This window comes from Cololabis saira, chromosome 4 (genome assembly GCF_033807715.1).
Source record: "Cololabis saira isolate AMF1-May2022 chromosome 4, fColSai1.1, whole genome shotgun sequence".
Classification (NCBI taxonomy): Eukaryota; Metazoa; Chordata; class Actinopteri; order Beloniformes; family Belonidae; genus Cololabis; species Cololabis saira.
The window spans coordinates 37,253,984-37,273,237 of NC_084590.1; the positions used below are offsets into that span (position 1 = coordinate 37,253,984).

General features: G+C 42.0%; 1 protein-coding gene across 6 annotated transcripts in view; it reads left to right on the forward strand.

The window, feature by feature from the left end:
• robo1 (roundabout, axon guidance receptor, homolog 1 (Drosophila)) overlaps nucleotides 1-19,254 on the forward strand; it is a 229,927-nt gene that overhangs the window by 164,508 nt on the left and 46,165 nt on the right. For all 6 annotated transcript variants that reach the window (XM_061719659.1, XM_061719662.1, XM_061719658.1 and 3 more), the window contains one exon: nucleotides 16,224-16,381. In XM_061719659.1, coding sequence (XP_061575643.1) covers nucleotides 16,224-16,381 — 158 coding nt within the window. The remainder of the gene's footprint in view (nucleotides 1-16,223; nucleotides 16,382-19,254) is intronic.

A 19,254-nucleotide genomic window follows, 5' to 3' on the forward strand; every position in this document is an offset into this window, starting at 1 on the left:
CTGAGGGTGGGAGGACAACTTTAGCTAAGTTTTTTGGCTGCACGATGACTGAGCGGCCGTTGGAACGTCGACTGCGTGCGTCTGTGATGTCTTTGTTTACTAGTCAGGGTTTCCACTCGCTTGACTTCGCTGCACTTTTGTCAAAGAGGAGAGGTGTTCACTTTAACACCAGTCATTCACAGTGACAAACTCTTATGGTTTCCAGGCTCCGCTCCAGTTTTCTTCCCAGTTAAGCTCTTCATCCTGCCAGATGGAAGTGAGACAAAGTCGGGGAGGTGGATGACCAAATGAGTCTGAATACTGACTACGGTTGCAAAATCCTGGGACATTTCAGAGTTGGACTAAAGGGAATATATGGGACTCATTGGGAAGATGTAATTTTGCAAGTCAGCCTATAATGGAGAACCTAAATGATTTTTAAAATTAAAATTTTCACCATAAAATTCTTTAAAACAGAGTTAATGTAGTTTCATCTGAGTTTCTACCATGTGCATTTCTCTATAATACTGTATGTACAGATCATTTCCAGGGTCGTGCAGGCTAAGCCAGGACCACTGAAGCTACATTTTGTACATCCGACGACCACATCCAGCCGAGTTTTGACGATTTACAAGTGCAAACGTTGTTCTATCCTTGGTTTTAAACGTTAATAAACACAATGTGCGTTATTGTAGCTAGCTAGTAAATCAGAACTTAAATTGAAGATAGTTAACAGAGTACGTTTGTGAAAAAAACAGCAAACTATTTAATAGTGTTTTTACCGGCACCATGAATCCCAAGTCTAAAGTGTCATACTGTTATCAGGACAGATGGTGGAGAACTTCATCTTCTGTTCACAATTTCGTTGATCATAAAATGTACTCTTTCTTTTTTTAATAGTGATCAAAGCTGCCGGCAAGAGTGCAGAGAGTGCACTATCGGGACACATCCAGGGTACTGCATGACAGCAGAATTACTAAAGTTGTTAAACATTTCTGAAGCGCTTCCATAAATCTATGCAACTTAACCAAATTACAGAATATAGTTGAGCAGATGTGCTGACAGAGATGAATCCTCATCTAAGATATAAGATGGAGAAAAAAAATGATCTTCATATGTGAACCTCTGACTGCTTCATAGATTATTCATAATCAAAACATTGCATTTTATGATGTTATATTTTGCAGCTAAATTGCAGATTAACTCCAAAGAAACTGGAAAATGGTACAGAGCTGAGGAATGTGATGTTTTTACTGTCTACCCCAAACCCAGTGTGGCTCTCAGATCATCTTCCATGTTTCTTCTCTCCTCCTCGTGTTTATTTTCACTGTCTCTGTTTTGATATTTGACCGCTCTCTAATTAACTGGTCAATGAAAACTAAGAAGATCGCACAGTTTTTGCTCCGCAGTACCTCCCCTGTGCAGGTCTTCGCAATTTTGGGTTGTGCAAGTCTATTTTGAACACCTTGTCTGATGTGGAATTGCTTGTCAACCCAACACCTGAGTGTCTCTGAAAGCTGTGGTTGACTCATCTCAAACCCGTCTCTGATCACAAAGGCCGTGCACTGAAACCTCAGAACGATGCATGTGATAAAAGTGGGGGCTGGTGCATTGAGCTTACATCCACTGCCACTTCAAAGACCAGCAGAGCCCAAAGCAGCGTTTGCCATTGTCTGTTATGCAGGTGTGCTGCCTCCCACAGGTTCTGGAGGTCCCAGACAGCAACAGAGAGAAGGCTGGCAGAGATGCTATCTTTCCCAAATACAGACAGCATGGTCGGGGCTCAAACAATAGAAAGCATGTGGACTGTGATGCTGCAGGGATGGGTATGTTTGCAATCAGTACTCAGTTCTGCGGGCAGGTCCAAATGTTTTGCAGGGCAGTAAAATGTGATTCAAGTTAACATGAAATTCATGTACCATTCCGATTCGTTTTTGTCCTGAACACATATACCACCAATTATAGTTTCTGAAGGTTTGTTTCTTTTTGTTTGTGTGCATGTGTGGGTCCTCGCGTTGGTTTTTGAGCATTGTGAAGCTTCTCAAATGTTGCTTTCTTCGACTATAACATGCCATCAAAATCAGATAAGGTTCTTTTGACCTTTGGCTGATATTAGTGAGGTCTGATTTCAGCATTTCTTCTTAAATTAATCATATTACTTGCATGTTTGCTCATGTTTTTTTACTGATGAGCAGTGAATTATTCACTGACATTTTTATCTGAGAAGGAGCATTTACCAATGAGCTCGTCATTCCCTGCAGGTCTTACCCACATGGAGTGAAGTGTTCTGCATTATTTTTGCTCTGCTTCACAAAGAACTGAACACCCTCATCTGCAGCTCCAGAGGGCAACAAGCCCCATCACATCCCCGCCATCATCTGCTCTTTCTCCTTTGTTGAGCACAATGTAGCTTTTTGGCTGCACGGTCTCTTATCGTGGCTTTGCTGACATATTTTAGGGCCAGGCAGAAACCAAACATGGATTTATTTGATGATGTGCTCAGTGAGGAGGCAGTGGCAGCATTCTGTGATAAATTGTCTAATCATGTGAGGCACGTTGCCTCATATCTGAGGAGATGAGTGAACGGAGGACAATTTTATCTGCAAAATCCAGATCCCTGAAGACTGTGGAGGTTCAGTTTGCCAGAAGAGATACAGAGGGAGATGATGATGGTTGTGGGTGCTTTTTTGCCTGGAATGTTGATCTCTTCCTCTTTCTCTCGACCAGGGGGGCAGTTTTATGGAGTGCATTATGTTTGGTTTTTTTTTCCTCTGCTTGCTTTAGTTTCTGCTCTCCTGCTCAGTAAACAGGCATTAAAGTGACTCATTCTTACCTGCTGATGCGCTCTTTATTATCCAAAAACCTCTCTTTTGGACAAGGAAGTTTCCCAAGCTGGCAGTGTAGCACGCACGCTAACAAGCGTCCTCATTTTAACTTGGAAAATGTCAGGAATAAGGTTTCTGCAATGGAATTATTTCTGTCATATTTTTCTAGACTAAACCATAAAGCTTTGCAAAGCATTAAGTACTTTTTTTATTATTTTTTGAGCGCTTTAATTGCTAAATCTTTATCAAGTACTTTTATTGTCTAACAAAGAAAGGAGCAGATGAAAATCTGAGATACCAAGGTTGGACTGTAATTCTTCAAATTGTCAAGTTTTTTTTTTCTCTATTTTTTTAGATTACATTTCTTTGGATTTCAACAAGCTCTTTGCCCTCTTCTGCCTCTGCAGATAATGTGTTCACAACACCTTCTGTTTGTGTAAGAAGCACGACAGCATTTGATGATGGGAACGGCTCTGCAGACGCCTGCTCTGCAAAATAGAAGAGAATATGAGTAAAGGGTTTTTAAAGTAATACTGAAAATAACTTTCTGACTCATACAAGCTCTTGCAGAGCAGGTTCTGTTAGAGAAAGGAAAATGTAATGGGAAAATAGAGCCTGGAGAATTACTTGCCTTATTAACAGAAAATTGAAACACATCAACAATGGTTAATAGTTTCATTATATTGTGCTTTTCATAGGTTTCACATCACCCATGGCTTTTTTTTTTGCTACCCAAAATGACTGACCGTCAAAGGAATGTGATTAGATGTTCACATAATACATTTTCAGATGAGGATGTTTTGAAGATCCATCAGCAACTGTATTACACGGAGAGCCTGCAGGGGATGGGATTGAGAAGATACTAGACCAGTATTTAATATTCTCTTTTATTTAATATTCTCTTTCAAAGTCCAGTCAAGCCAGCACATATCCCCTCTCAGCGATGTCTCAGTCGTATTATGTATTTTGAAAATGTCTTACTCCATGTCACCGCCATGACAGACATCACCTGCATGTATAGCTATTCATTACATTGTAATGACGTCACAACATTACACAATTTCATTTTAACAGAAATTATTTTAAAGGATTAGTTTTCATCATTCAGAAAATACTTGACTTCAGTGTTGGATTACACTCAAAACTGTTTCTATGTTGTGTAACAGTGATAACAAACTGTTAAATCATAAAAAAAAACCTTACCAAGTAGAAGTAAAAGCCAGCTTTTGAGTTCGGGGGGAGTCAGAGAGACGGTTAAGAACTTGATATCTGCAACCAGAGCATGCTTGCTTCTCTCCGTTCATCACGCCGTTAACAGGCTGCCAAGCTTAAATTCAGGGAGTCTCTGCAAGGATCACACAGCACCTCGGAGGAGGAAAAGGTTTCGTTTCCACCTCTATAAATCTACCTGATATTTTGGAAGTCCCGTTGGTGAAGTATCTAATTTTCCCATGCTGCTGGGCTTAGCCTCCAACCCGAGGGGAATGTGGCGTAAATCAGCAGGCGGAGATGTTTCAGGCATGTTAACAGTAGCAAAATATCCCATAAAACAAAAGGAGGAAAAACCATAACATAACATTTCTTTTGTCTGTGTACCCATCGAATGAAAAATTAAAGTTGGAAAATCCAGGACTTAACATCAGTCTTGAAACCGAACACAGTGTCAATTTCACAGGGATCAGGGTAATTTCTGGCGCATTTGCAAAACTTTCTCCTTGGCATCAGCAATACGCAGTTTTACATGTTTGACAAGTTGACAAGTGCAGTGAAATTCAATATCGCCAAAGTGTTGGCAGGGATCGTTCGGGAGAACAAACTCACTTGTTCGGCAAGTGCTGGAGATGAAACTTGAACTCTGTATCTGTATTTCTGGCACCCCATATCTGACAGCATTCCCTCATCCATTCTTTTGGGTATCACTTCCCACTGTAACAGATCCCCTCTTAGATAGGGTTATGGGCATCTTTTCATCTTCTCAGGGCCCATCTGGGAGAGTTTAGAGTCCATGTGGAAACCATTGAAATGGGGACGGCAGCTGATCAGAGAAAGATGTGCCCCTTCCAGAGCCGCAGCACATGTTTGGATACCAGTCCCCTTATTTGCTTTGTCTCAGGCTCTTTAACATTCCTGTGCCCTTATATCTCGGGGAGGACCCCCACTTTTACTTAACCTCTTCAACCTCTTCCTGTCTATGCATCTCTTCTTCCTTCCTTCCATCCTCCCCCTGTCTCCCCTGTGCCTGGTAAAGTGATTGGAGAGGGATCAGGATGGTGGAAATGAAAGTGGCCATGACGAAATGCTGAGGGATCTGCTGTAACATTACATTTGGATCCCCTTGTGTTTTTTTTTTTCCTTCCCCATTTTCCTCAGAGCTTGCCTGTTTCCCCCCACACAGCAGTTATCATATTACTCTCCCCCAGGTCACCTCCACAACAGGCGCTGATGTAATCCCGGTTTACAGTCCCTGTCCCGGACCTAAACGCTTGTTTTCCACAACAATCGCTCTCTCCTACTGTTTCCTAAACCTCTATCTAATTAGACTCTCGCTGGAAACTAAGTGTATTAAGATGAGATTTCCATTACACTCATTTTAGATGAAAGGGGGACTTCTAACTTTTTCTGCTTTAAATTACATTGTTTGACATGTGCTACAGAGACGTCCCTACCCTAAATGCTCCACTGGATCTCATTAAGGACGCATTAATAAGGCATAGTCCAAACAGAGTGGCAGCAGAGTCATTTACAAGGAACTAAAACACAAGCAAACACAGCTAACAGCCCATAAGTGCTGACTCAAACAGACTCTCCCATACTGTACTGCACAAGTGGAAGTAGTTAAATATTAGCCAGTGGAAGGTCCGATTGACCCGTGACAGGCAGGAGCTGGCACGAAGCACGTTCACTGTAAACATCTCATGTCTCGGCGCACAAAAGGATCTCCTTCCCTCCACCGTGTCCTGTTTGCACAGCACTGCCATATAATACCGCCGCATCGGTCTGCTCTGTTTGTGGATAATAAACCTTTGTTTTGGGAAGACGAGCAAGAGATTGAGCAACGCCCATTATCTGACCGTGAGATCTCAGAATAATACTGAAGTGAAAAGATTTGCAGCAGATGGTTTTGCTCCACGACGCTCTGATGAGGGGCAGGCCGTGTGCTCCGCAGGCAAAACACGCTGCGTTTATGGATTTAATTTCTCTCATCATCTGAGTTAGTGTGCTGACAGGCTCTTGTTAGGGGACAACCTCCCACCCAGGAGCAGGAGTTATTCACCCTCCACAAATGAGCGTATATCCATACATGTCACATTCAATTAGGAGCATTTTGAGATGACGGTGCCATCCTGGCTGGTACTAATCTCATTTAACCGTTGCTGCGTGCTCCGCCTCTGTCCCTCATTCACAGAGCACACAAACAAACAAGCATGGAAAAACAGACAAGCACATGGATCTCGGTTCCGCAGGAAGGAAAACAAGTTGCCTCACATCTCCTTTCTCAACACCGCTATTCAGGGGTCCCGTAGGCTGGTCTGGGTCCGACACAGCTTCTTTGTCATAATAAAAACGAGGAGGGGTCGGGTCTGAAGGAGCAGTGAAGGAGGTCCGGGGGTGCAGACGGGGCTCTAAGGGCCAGGAATGTTAATTGGGAAGATTGTTTTAATAAGGTCCTCATCGTTGCAGATGCTGGGAGAGGGTTAGCTGGTGGGGCCACACAGAAAGGAGGGCAGCTCGTAGTAAAGATATCGTCAGAAAACATTACTGACGTAACGCCAAACCATCTAAAAGTCATTAGTAACGAGATTACATTGCTCTTGGTGTGTTTACAGCTGCTTTTCTTACGGTAAAGGGATTTACTGTAGTGAGCATTCATGGTGACAAATGTTCTGTCTGCACATCCGCGCCAGTTGTGTGTTGTGCAAAATCCAATTACACTGTGAAGACTTAGAGTCACACAGCCTACACTCAGCACAGGTTTGGAAGAAGCAAGGCGCACACAGCGAAAGAGAAGAGGGTTCATGAATCAACAATTCACCCAATGTGCAAAATAAGTCCTGATTAAAGAAGTAGCATGCAGGTATCTGGGTTCAGCTTTTAAATTATCCATCTCTAAAAACTTCTCTACTTCAAAGGAAGCCAATTTCTGATCACATCATAGGACTAAAGAATTGCAATCTTTGAAAAAAAGAAAGAAAATCACCATTTTCTATTTCCAGAATCTTTGGCCTAATTTTTCTGCATAATGCACAAAACTTGTAATGAGCTTTTCTCGCAGGAGCGACCGCTACTTGACTCACTCAGACTCAATCAAGGTGGTAACTGGTTAATGAATTTGCTCTGTCATATGTCAGTCATCGCTGCAACAACAGAGAATCGGTGTTATTTGCAAGTACTCAAACACATTGTGAGCAGATTTGACTTTTCCTTCAGTAAAAATGTTGACAGATTGTTGAGCTTTGTCATGAGTTGATAATAGTTCTTATGCCTTACAGACTTGACGGTCACATTTCATTGTCATTGTATCGTTTGCAACATTTTGCTAAGAAGCTTTTAGACTAGAGAAAGTTATCAGCTGAGACCGAGCCACATTGTAACTGTCTGTGTTGAGCTTGTGTGGGTGAAAGAGTGACATAATGAGCGTGCATACTTTACAGGTGTACCTGCTTGTGTGTGTGGTAGTGTTACATCTGCTCTTTTTTTATCTGTATGAAAGAGGCTTACGGGCCTGAAACTGTACAATGAATGGTGAGAGCCAAGTTACTAAAAGCTTCTTGGTTTGTCCTCCTCAGGGAGGGAGCGAACATTCCCCCTCATCCTCAGGGAGTTGGCTGCACAGCTCCACCCGTATACTCATTTAAAACACCAAAGAGGTCCTTTACTCTCGTTACCTATTGTATCCAAAAATAGTCAAGTCGTACTAGTGGTGCCAAACGTGAGCGTGTCATAACCACGCTTCTTTTATGTCAAATCATTTAGTGTTAACTCAGGCTGTGTCCTGAAGTTTCATGTGTGGAAAGGTTGGAAAGGTGCAAATTGTTGCTTGTAAAGTATGTTTATTTACCTGCTACTCCCACCTTTATCTCCTTCATTATCATTTTACAGCATTGTGAACCATTCCTAAAGCACTGTTGAGGAATGGAAACAGAATGAGTTCGCCTTGGCATCAGCTTTCTGCTCTGAAACTGAGGAATTTTTATTTGGCTTTACTTGCACCTACTGAGAAAACTACACTTTTCTCTGTACTTTTAGTAAACACGGTGATTAATGCTGTGTTTCCACAACATGTACCGGGCTCAAAACGGATTTGCCGCGGCTTTAAAATCACTCTCATATGTCGTCATAGGGTATGGGTTGATATATCAGAAGCTTGTAAAGCTACAAATGGCTTCTCAGTGTTTTCAGTCATTAAATTTAAATGTGATAATTCCACGCAGATGTTGGTACACAGTTTGCATTGTGTGTTCTGGCGTTCCCATGAGGACTTTATGGGATTAGATTTTTTTTTTTTCTTAAATGTTAAGTTTTTCTTCAGAGTTAGATAGAAAATAGGTCTCAAGTTCAGTTTTTTTTGTCTCCTCTACATTCCTGCCGGTGCAGCCCCGGCACTCAAACACTTCTTTATTTTAGCCAAACTCGGTCCTCCAATCAAACAGGCACTGTTTGTTGAACTATGAGGTGCCAAGTCACTCAGTCACTCACATAAACCTGCCTCCCCGCTGCCGTCCGCGCTTTTTTGGCCTTGTCCGCCAAACTCCGTCTTTCTCCTCCGGCCTGACGGGAAGAGTTATGGTCATTTAAACAAACACATGCACTCAATGACTACTCTGTCTGTGCAGCTGTGGAGCAAAATTCCTTCATGTGTTGTGTATGAGAGAATTGATTGTGTTTCTTCATGAACTGGCGTAATTGCTGTTCGTTTCTAGTGCACATGAGAGGCTGAATCCTCTGCACTCTGTAGGCCTCTCTGTTGCAGGGCGAGTGCAGACATGTCCTCTTTTGGGACACTTGCTGGCTGGCAATACCAGGTATAAGCTGTAAACGCTTGGGTCCTGTGTGATATAAATGCCTTTTCCACTCCCATAAATCTACCCCACCTTCAGTCGTCACAGACAGCCTGACTCATTTCCCTACAGGACAAGGTTTACATTTGCGTCTGCTTATCTTTAAAGGTCATTCCCTTGGTGCCGATCAAAGCACTGTCTCATGAACCAAAACAGTATTATTTTATTTACTCTAAAGTTTGCACCATGTCCACTTTGTATGTATTCAATTGCCATGCCAATGACCCCACTGGTACATTTCAAGAAACACCTGCCACCCGTTTCATGTATCTTCCTAACCATAAGCTAGTGTTTTGTTACCTTAACTAAACTGAGCGCTAAGAATGAAGGTCAAAATAACTTTGCTTGTTGTTTGTTAGCACTATTCCAACGAGAGAATCCCAGCTGCCACCACTTCAAAATATTAAATCCCCCCTTTACGATAAATAAAGTATTTTTTAATTGAATTGAAGTGAATACGTCGCGTCTAGCACAAACTAAGCTGCTTATTTACTCTCTATTAGCATTGAAGCCAGGGTTCTGAAACAGTATATACTTCAGTAGGTTTAAAAAAAGCCATGATTTTCCATGGCTCTGTGTGAGCTTGTTTATTTACTTAATGACTGGATGAATGTTGGCTCTTACAGGAGGTAATCGGGTCGTTGTGTCCGTTCAGTGACATAACGTTGTATTTATGTATTGACGTTGACCTCGTGGCGTCTGGGGAGTGCAGGTGCAAACCCCAAAGGCTAGCTGGGTAATAGTGTCTGCGCTTGTTGACATATTTACGGGTGTCCACAAGATATCTTGCGGTCATGCAGGCACGTAGGTTGTCGAACAATTTTAACCAATGTGTTTCTGCAGATGTGACCTCTCACTGAATGTCACAGTTGTCAAGAGAGCTTCATTTGTTTTCAGAATGATCTATTGTTTGAACGTAAATTAGAAATCTCTAAATTAAATCCTAGTGGAACATATCATGTAGAAGTGGAAAGTGTGTGATGGCTTAATAGTGATGTGAATCATCATTTCAACATCACTGCTTGTCAGTTTTATTTCTGTATGCATGCATGTGCACAAAGCTGTGACGTGTCTGGTCATCCTCCTTTGACAGTATTATGGGTATATTTGGTGCAGCGTGCATGCTGCTGGATTACTCGAGAGGATCGAGTGTCTGCAGGGTGGGCAGGAAGACATCCTCTGAAAGGATAGAAACAAGAGGCAGATATAGAAGGAGAGGGGAGTCGTCTGAATCTCAATCTCACTGGCGGTGGGGTCAGCGAAGAACAAGAGAGGCTGAGGGAGGATCGAGGCGGTGTTTCTCCAGAGGACCGTAGGAGTCCTCTTACATCTTCACATCCACCAGCAAAACTACAAATTTATGCAGGGCAGAGACATGCTTGCTGTACTCGTGCCTCTGGCAATTCATCCACCTGCAACCGCCTTTCCAGTGGGGTGCCATGGGTTAAAACACCAAAGCCTGCCTTTCATGTGAGCTCTTCAATGTGTGTGAGCTAAGAAACATGTAATATAGGGTCACATGCTGAGAGGTGAGAGAGAAATTACAAGACAGAGTGGGAGATGCATCAGGACTGAGAAGGAAAGGGGTGCGCCTCACATGCCAGGGCTGGAGGTGAGGTAGCGGGCATTTGGATGGACGAGTACAGCATGAACTGGGAATAAGGCAAATCTTTGCTCCAGGCATTGAAATCGCTCTTGAAGGAGCTCTGGAATTATCTTGACACGAATGATACTGTACATAAATCTATTATTGGACCACAACAAGAAAGTGGGGAATAACTTTGAGCAGCTGTGAATATGAATGAAAATCATTGATTCAGACTAGTGACTTGTATTGTATCACAGACAACATGAACCTGACATACTTTATGTCATGATTTGTTCTCGTCACATTCATTCAGAGGTGGGTAGGAACGAGTTACATTTACTCCGTTGCATTTACTTAAGTAAGTTTTGGGAAATGTTGTACTTTTAGGAGTAGTTTTGAATCACTATACTTTTTACTTTTACTTGAGTAGATTTGTGAAGAAGAAACTGTTCCTCTTACTCCGCTACATTAGGCTACGTTGAGCTGTTACTTTTCTTTTATCCCTTTTATCCGTGTACGCGTCAATCTCATGACATCACTGGGTGATTCTTTGGGAAAAATGTTTGTTTTTGCGTGTTTTGTCACATTTACACAGACTCAAACACACACAGAGTTTCTATAAGTTCATGGGCTTGTTCTAGTTCTGGTTAAAAGAGAAAAGTACAAAGGCTTGAAATTTCGTGCTACTTGTGCTTAATTTATTTTTTTATTCTGTTATTATTTTATTTATTTTATTATTTATTAAAGTACTTGAATTTACTTTAAGATTATTTTAATTTAAGCTATTTTTCATTAATTTTATTTTATTTATTTAATTTTCCTGAAGATGATTATTTTGTACTTTTGTCTGTTTGAATGGTTGTGTTAAAAAAATAAATCAGACGTTACTCAACAGTTACTCAGTACTTGAGTAGTTTTTTCACCAAGTACTTTTTTACTTTTACTCAAGTAATTATTTGGATGATTACTTTTTACTTCTACTTGAGTCATATTATTCTGAAGTAACAGTACTTTTACTTGAGTAAAATTTTTGGCTACTCTACCCAGCTCTGCATTCATTTACTGTGAAATAAATCCCTTCCTCCATTTCAAGGTTTAAAATCACAAAACAAACAAAAAAGTGTAATGGATAAACGTTTACCAGTTTATTATGTTTGCCCTTCCTTCTAACAAATCAATCAAGTTGTCTCGTCCCTTTTTTTGTTTTCTGGTTTTAGGATTCTCCACAATTTCTCTCGAGAGGACATATTTGTAAAGCGGGCCTACCTGCTCTATAGACATCCCCTCTTCTTCTAAAATGTGCAGAATTAGCTTTTTTCATTTTTTTGTTTCATAGAAATTTGTAGAAGTTTATGTGGCTTTAAAATCGTGATGTATTTTTTGCTGCATCGATGCTGCCGTCAATTAATTTTCTTAAAGGACACTGATGTAACCAAAAATAGTTCTGGGCTGCTCACCCGTCGGACCACAGCACACATTTCCACTGCATGATGGTCCAACGTCGTTGGAATGTATCGCAGCCCTGAGAAGTGGGGATAACTGTATTTTCCTTTTGAAATCATCCGTACCCTCCCGTAGACTTTTTTATTTAATTTGAGGTTGTATAACTTAAATTCCATGCTACTACTCTTATTTTAGACCCAAACATATTATTAGAGAATCATGAAGATCCCTTGACAGTAAATTATCTGTAAGAGAAAAGGGATAGGAGAAAAAGTAGACTGCCACTTTAGCTAAAGCTTTTATCAATGAATATCTCGGGCTGCCATGCTATTTGATGTTTCCGTAATGTTCAAAGTACTGTGCATTCACCCCCAACTAATACCCTCGAATAAGAGTCGATGTGTCCCTGACATCCCGAATGTTTTCCAGCTTATGAAGCATTTAAAGTTGAACTTGAACTTCCACTGGGAGACAGAATGGGAACAGTTTACTCTTTGCTTTATCTTCTACTGTTTTTCTTTCCCTCTGTCCTTTTCCCTGGTCTCATCATTCACCCAGCTTCAGCGTTAGCCATGTCCATCCTGTTTTAAGGCAAAAATCCGAAGCCAGAGGCGAGACCCATGCTGCGCTGTGTGTCTCTGCAGGATTGCGTCCATGTGCCTTCTGATAAACCTTTAATTCCCCAGCGGGTCTGTTTTTGTATCCTTCCAAAGATTTGTGGGGAGCTTGTTTTACTTGGTTTAATTTCCTCAGAACAAAGCTCATCTGATCTTCCCACCCTGACTTGTGTGTGGCATTAAGTCTTTATTTTCATTAATGTTGGAGGGGCAGCACGGGAATCTCATTTTAATTTGACATTTAAACATCTGTTTTCAATTTCCTGAGGAAAAAGACTGCATGTGCGTGGAAGAGAGTGTGCGGACAGGGGATAGCTTGTGCGGGTGATGAACCTGTAAGGTTTCGGAGCTGGAGCAGCCAGCTGACCTTTAAGAGTAGAGGGGGAGATTGGATTTAAGAAATGATGGCGGCTAATTGCTTTAGCATCAGCGCAGCTCTTGTTTTGCTACCGTGGGTCCTGGGAGCGATTCATATTATAGTACAGTACAGCGTGCCTTAATGGAGCCATCTGAGGCCCCGAGAGATGACTGAGACGATGATATAAACTTCTGTTTCAGTAAATACGGTTGCCTTGTGCACAGTCAGCTGTTTGTCTTGCAGCAGAGCATGTCAGCCAGATGAGATAAAAAGTGTTTCGTTCCGACACTTGAGAAAAGAGGAAATGCAGAGCAGAACAGATCTTTTTACCTTGACAAAGCATATTGATATCAGTCCAGGTCCGGATATCCACTCTATTCCGTCCCGTCATCAGCATATTTAGACAAATCCAAGATGGACAAAGAGGCGTCTTCATGCCTGGACCTGTGACTTTGGCCCATTTCCACATATTAGGCTACAAACTGAAAATCTTGCTCTGTGCACACGGATACACGCACACGCACACACACACACTGAGTCTGGCCTCCCTGTTAATAGCCCAGGAAATATTATCTGCTTGGGGACAGCTGCAGGCTCACTAGAGAGAAAGAATGGTAGAGGAGGCTCATTATCCCAAACACAGATACGGCCCGAGCCACACACATGCACGCCGAGGACAGCGCGCAGTGTGAGAGCTTTTGTTTTTTTTTTTCATTTCAGCGTCTCAGAATGGTAACGTTAAGAGTAAGCAAGAGCTTATGGGGCATGTGCAGAGGATGGAGAGATGCTAGATGCCTTGTTTAATCCAGGGGGGGCCACAGGCAACCGGTTCTGCCACAGCTCCGGATCTGACAAGGCTTCTGGCAAAAGAGTTGGGGCTTAGTACCCCATCCAGACCTGGGCCCATTTGTCTGTCTGACAGACTGTCTGGCTGCCTCTGTCTCCTCTGTGCTCTCTCCGCTTCCATCCCAGAGGAATTTGTTTTCCAGCACGCAGATGTTCAGGGCTGTCTGCTGTGCTGCACTCAGCTGTGTTTATAACAAAGAGGTGTTGGTTTGGAGAAGGAGAGAGGGCAGTGAGATGGGGAAGTGAGTGCAGATAGAGGAGGCCTGGAGGTCACTTGGCTGTCGGTGTAAATACCGAATGATGCCAGCTTTCCCTCGGGCCTTTGATTAGTCAATATGGGACAACCCCAGACCCCCCCCCGCTCCTCTTTTTCTCCTTACACATCCTTTTTTTTTATTTTCCAGAGGGACAGATGCATGTGCATGTTGGCTAAAAAATTACATGGAGACCAGCAGGGAAGATGGAGACCCAACTGAGAGTAAACAGCCTGCATTTGATGTTGTATTAGAAGTTACCGGGCTCACTTACGCTTGCATTTATTTTTCTGCTGTCACCCACACCCAAAACTGCTGAATTCTTCAATGTTTAACCAAATAGCGAAGTGTCTGAGTCAGAGTTTGCAACATCATGTTCAGTGTCTGACCGGCTTTGCTACTCGAAGGCTGACTGTTACAACGGTCCTCCGCAGATTCAATTGGTTTTGCTGATACAATTAAACGTGGTGTTTCTTCAGATGGACTTGGAGCTTTTATGCTTTGGGTGTTTAGTGTTTGCATTCCTGAATGACTCGGTCCATTGTTAACCTTACTGAATGAACTTGCCGAGCAGCTGCACTGCTGAGACGGAGCAGAACGAGTTCATTTGCAGCATCACACATGTAACTGCTTTTTGAAAGTAGCAGCGCTCTGTGAATAAATCCCTGGATGTCCCATACGATCCCCTTTTTAATGGCAACTACAACAACATGAAATATCTGTAGCATTGTATAAGTTAGTCTTTGATGAATGTCATCCTATTCCCATGAATTATTTATGCGTAGACAGGTGGTCGTGCACAAAAGGACTGGGGAGGTTTTTACAGCCCACTTTTTTTGGGCTGTAAAAATGTAATGTAAAGTATGGATAGACTCCCTGAGTACTTAAAGGTTTTGGTCAGGAGTTTGTCGGCTGTCAATACCATTAGAGGTCTTTTAGTGAGACCGACTTTGACCTGTGACATTAGATAAGGCACGGATCGGAAAACAAAAGCTTACTTTTATTTCCAAAACACAAAGAGAATAGATACGAATGTTTAGACCGTATATGAAAGCGTGTACATATGACGCATGTGGCCAGATTTTTCTGAATGCATGCATTGTTCTCATACATCTAACGAACATAAAGAGGAGCTTTAAAATAGATATCAGCCATACAGCCTGCAGAAGGATCCTTGTTGTGTTTTCTTTCTCTTCTCTTGCTAAACTTCCACGTTATCTTTCACACCGCAGGTATGAAGTTCGCCTGCACTCAGACGGTTGATATGCTTTTATCTGCTTTCTTGAGGTTACCCTACAGTAATGATGCTAATTTGATATTCTGATTGAGCGAGAAGATGAATGATTTATGTCAAGCAGGTTTTTTGCAATTTTCCATCCAGCCCAAAATGAAAATCAGAATTGCTCAGTTAATTGTTTCCTAATGTATTCGCCCTCAAATTATAATCAATGAACTAGACCCAAGAACAACAAGCAGTGGCCCTCTTGTATCTTCATAATCACAATCCAAGGCTAGGTCACGTTTTTTTTTCTGAAGCACACCCAGGCGAAAAAAAATCAATGCAAATAAGAACCATATCTCGTTCTACTGAGACGGCGGTGGCAGATTGGATCTAATGCAAATTTTCAATCGTGTCAAGCTAGGATGGGTGTGTGAGTGCGGAGTGATGATGGAGAGGTGATGGGCAGCGTACAATGAATGTATATGTATGCACAGGATCAACGATCTGCAGGTCTGTGTGTGGTTTTGTCAACAGAAAGGCAGGTCAGGGCAGCAGATCGCTGACGTGGGTGAGCAGGTGCCCCATGTGCAATAGCTGCAGTTGTCGTGCAGCTGGCCTAGATTTGACTCCCAGTTTGTGACACTTTGCTGGCTGTCTGCCCCAATTTCCTTTCAGTACTTGCAATAATTTCTTTTTTTGAAGTGGTCATTACTACTGATAAAAGCCACTGAGGTTTCAAATGCTGTAAGAACATACGGAGAAGCAGGTTCCAATGTAATGTGCACAACCTGCAGACATAATATTCTTTATATTCAGTCAATATTATAATCCTGCCCAAATGTGTTAACTGTTGAGAACTTATTATTAACTTAGAAACATACATTTAGAGCAGCTGTCCTCACCGTCTAAATGTAGCAACAGCTTTCTTATGGTTTTCTTTTCTTCTTTGACTCTTTATATTGCTGTGCCTTTTATTAAAATTGGACAAGTTGACCATTTGTTAATAATCCATTTTCCTCCGCTTTCTTTCAGTTCTTCGTGACGACTTCAGACAAAACCCTGCAGATGTGATCGTGGCAGCTGGAGAGCCCGCAGTCCTGGAGTGCCAGCCTCCTCGCGGACACCCCGAACCCACCATATCCTGGAAAAAAGATGGCATCAATATTGATGACAGAGATGAAAGGATCACTGTAAGTATGCTGACATGTCTTCAGTATTATTGAACATATTATGAGGTATGAGGTAGAATGACCCAAGAACGCAGGTCAAGTCAACCACCACTTCAACTTTTCCAAGCTATCTGTTTGGCTGATTTTTCACATGTAGCAATTTCCTGACCCAGAACACCCCATTTGGATGGCTAAATCCTTTAATAGCTGAGGTTAACGTTAAAGTTTTGCACCATTAGTCAGTAGCAGCACATTGATCATGAATGGTCTGTTGATGAAATCAACCACGAGGAAGGGATCTCAGGAGAAAGAAATGAGCTGAGTCAAAATAGAGAATGTTGTGCTCAGCAGCAGCAGCTGCAGGATCTAAACGACTATCTAGTTTTGATTTAGGACCAGCTTTAATTACAACCGCATAGCTAGCACTGCCGTATCAATCAGCTCCACATACTTGCTTTGTGGAGATCTGTGTAGAATAACAGTCACTTCAGTGATCCAGCCAAAGACGGTAATTGATAATGCTGACTAAAACAATAAAATGGAAATCAATTTTAAAGATCTATAAAAGAGCGATAAGAGCTTTTTTTATTGTACTTGTACATTAATTAAATATAGTAGTTTAGCTAGACATAGGATGAATCAAATACTATATATATATATATATATATATATATATATATTTATTTATTTATAGGAGTTGGATTGGTACATCTCTACATTTGATTTCAGTCCTGTCTTAGTAACTGTGTAACTGTGTGCATTAGAGATTTAAAGGCACTAGCTTAAATTACACATGGATGGAGTTAGTGAGTAGTAGCAGCTGAAGGTTTAAGCCCTTATTTTCATATTATAACTCTCTGACTGCAAGTTAAGCGGCTTGGTTGGTTTTTCCCTCCATTGCCTGCGATGTGCTGAAACTCAGCCATTTAGTCACAGGAAATTTAGGCCCCGCCCAAGTAATAAATATGAGGCATAATTATGGTTTTCCACTCAGTTCATCTGAAAACCAGCGTTTGTTAATTGTCCAAATGTGTTTTCATTGCGTTTTATTGACGTTGCACTAGCTGGCATGAGCACATAGCTGTAAACAGTTTAGGTTTGATGTCCTGACGCCAGCACTACGTCAGAAAGTGTGGTTTCTTTGTTTTTGTGAACTGCACCACAAAAACATGAAGACAGATTTTGCGAGCTAAACAGTCTAATTTTTAAAGGATGATTGCAAAACTGAAAAGTAAAAAATGGAATTACATTATCCTGCATCCGTCCCAAAGTGAAGTCAGTGGGTATGGTTGGCGTGGAAACATTGTCACCTTGTGAGCTCTGTCACCTGAAGGAATTTCCCATCTCTCATAGTTTACCTACACAGACATCAAAGGGATTCCAGTGTGATATTTGATCCTCAAAAAGAAATGAAAGATCATCTGAAATCCATTTCATCATTTATCTTTTCAATGTTCATCACCTAAAGGCAAAATACCTCAGACTGTGACTTTAAAAAGTTAAAAGTGAAGTACTCTAAGGACGAGGCAGCCCTGTTTTAGCTTAGCGTCGCAGAGCTCAGACACACACACAGTTCCTGTCCCGTTGTGTTATATTTGCCCCTTTAAACACAAAACACACCATGGAGTTTTTGATTTTTGTGAATGTAAGACTTAAAAGTTTTTTGAGTAAACACTGCGAATGTTGTTGCTATAACAAACAAAGTGACTCAGAGTTGCAGACCAGAACCGTTTTTGGCCTTCTGTGGAGCTGAAAACAGAGCCGAGCAGCTGGTGTTGCTCATTGTGAACTTCCTGTGAAGCACAACGCTGACTGTTCCCAAAAGACTGCTTTAAAAGTTACATTTGACGTTATGTATGACCGTATAAACATGTGGAATCAACTTTGTTGACGGATGGGACTCGGGATGGTGTCCCATGGATTACCGCGTTGAGATAGTCGCGGGATGAAGTCCAGAGTTTGCTAGGGTAAATTTGGTGGGTGAATATCATACTGTAGGTATAAAGGACTAATGTGATGAACAGCTGAGCTCCCCCTCAGCCAGTATAATGTTCGGGTCAGCTCCTTCCTCCTCCCATGCGACATGCCGAAACGTGCTGTCTCCTTGGTGATCACTGGTGATCAAACCGAGGTCCAAAACCACCTGCAGGGGGGGATTTTCTCTTTGCACAGGAAGAAACTAACTAACTGTTTCAAGTGGTGTGAAGAGTGTGAACATCATACGCTTGCTTTTTTCCATGTCAAATATTCATGAGTCCATGAATATTTGTTGGAAAGGTTTCCCACAGAGCTCTGAAAATGAGGTTGTTCTCTTACGTCGCAGCACCGCTGTGCCGATCGCAGCAGCCGGCCAGGTTCTTTTTGGTTTTTGTCTAACTGGTGTTTTCGGAACAATGGCAGAAGGATAAACAGACAGGAGAAGGGAAAATGCCTGCATTTAAAGCTAAACTCAAATCGGCTTCAAGCTAAAGCTTGTCGGCCGCGTCATAAATGGCTAAAATGCAACACATTGTCCTCCTCCTTTTGTGCAGTAGTTGTGGTTAATTATCAGCTTGGAAAATGAACTGCCGCATGAATACCAACTGAGATGATGGAGAATGGGGGGTGGGAGGGGGGGTTCGCATTATCAGCAATGCCAAATGACATGAGACAAAAGGCGACAGGATAGAGCCATCTCCCTGTATTGCGGGGATAATGGTCAGATTGTTTGGGCTTTCAGCGGCCAGTGTGCCGCGCTGTGTTGTGTTAAGAGGATATGCATGCAGGGAAAAAGAGAACCACTGCTGCATTCATTTACTTTTGCCAGCTCTCTGAGTCCCTGCTGCTCTGGCACTCCAAATATGCCAGGGTAGAGTGGGAAAACTGCAACACAACACGGACATAAAGAACATGGT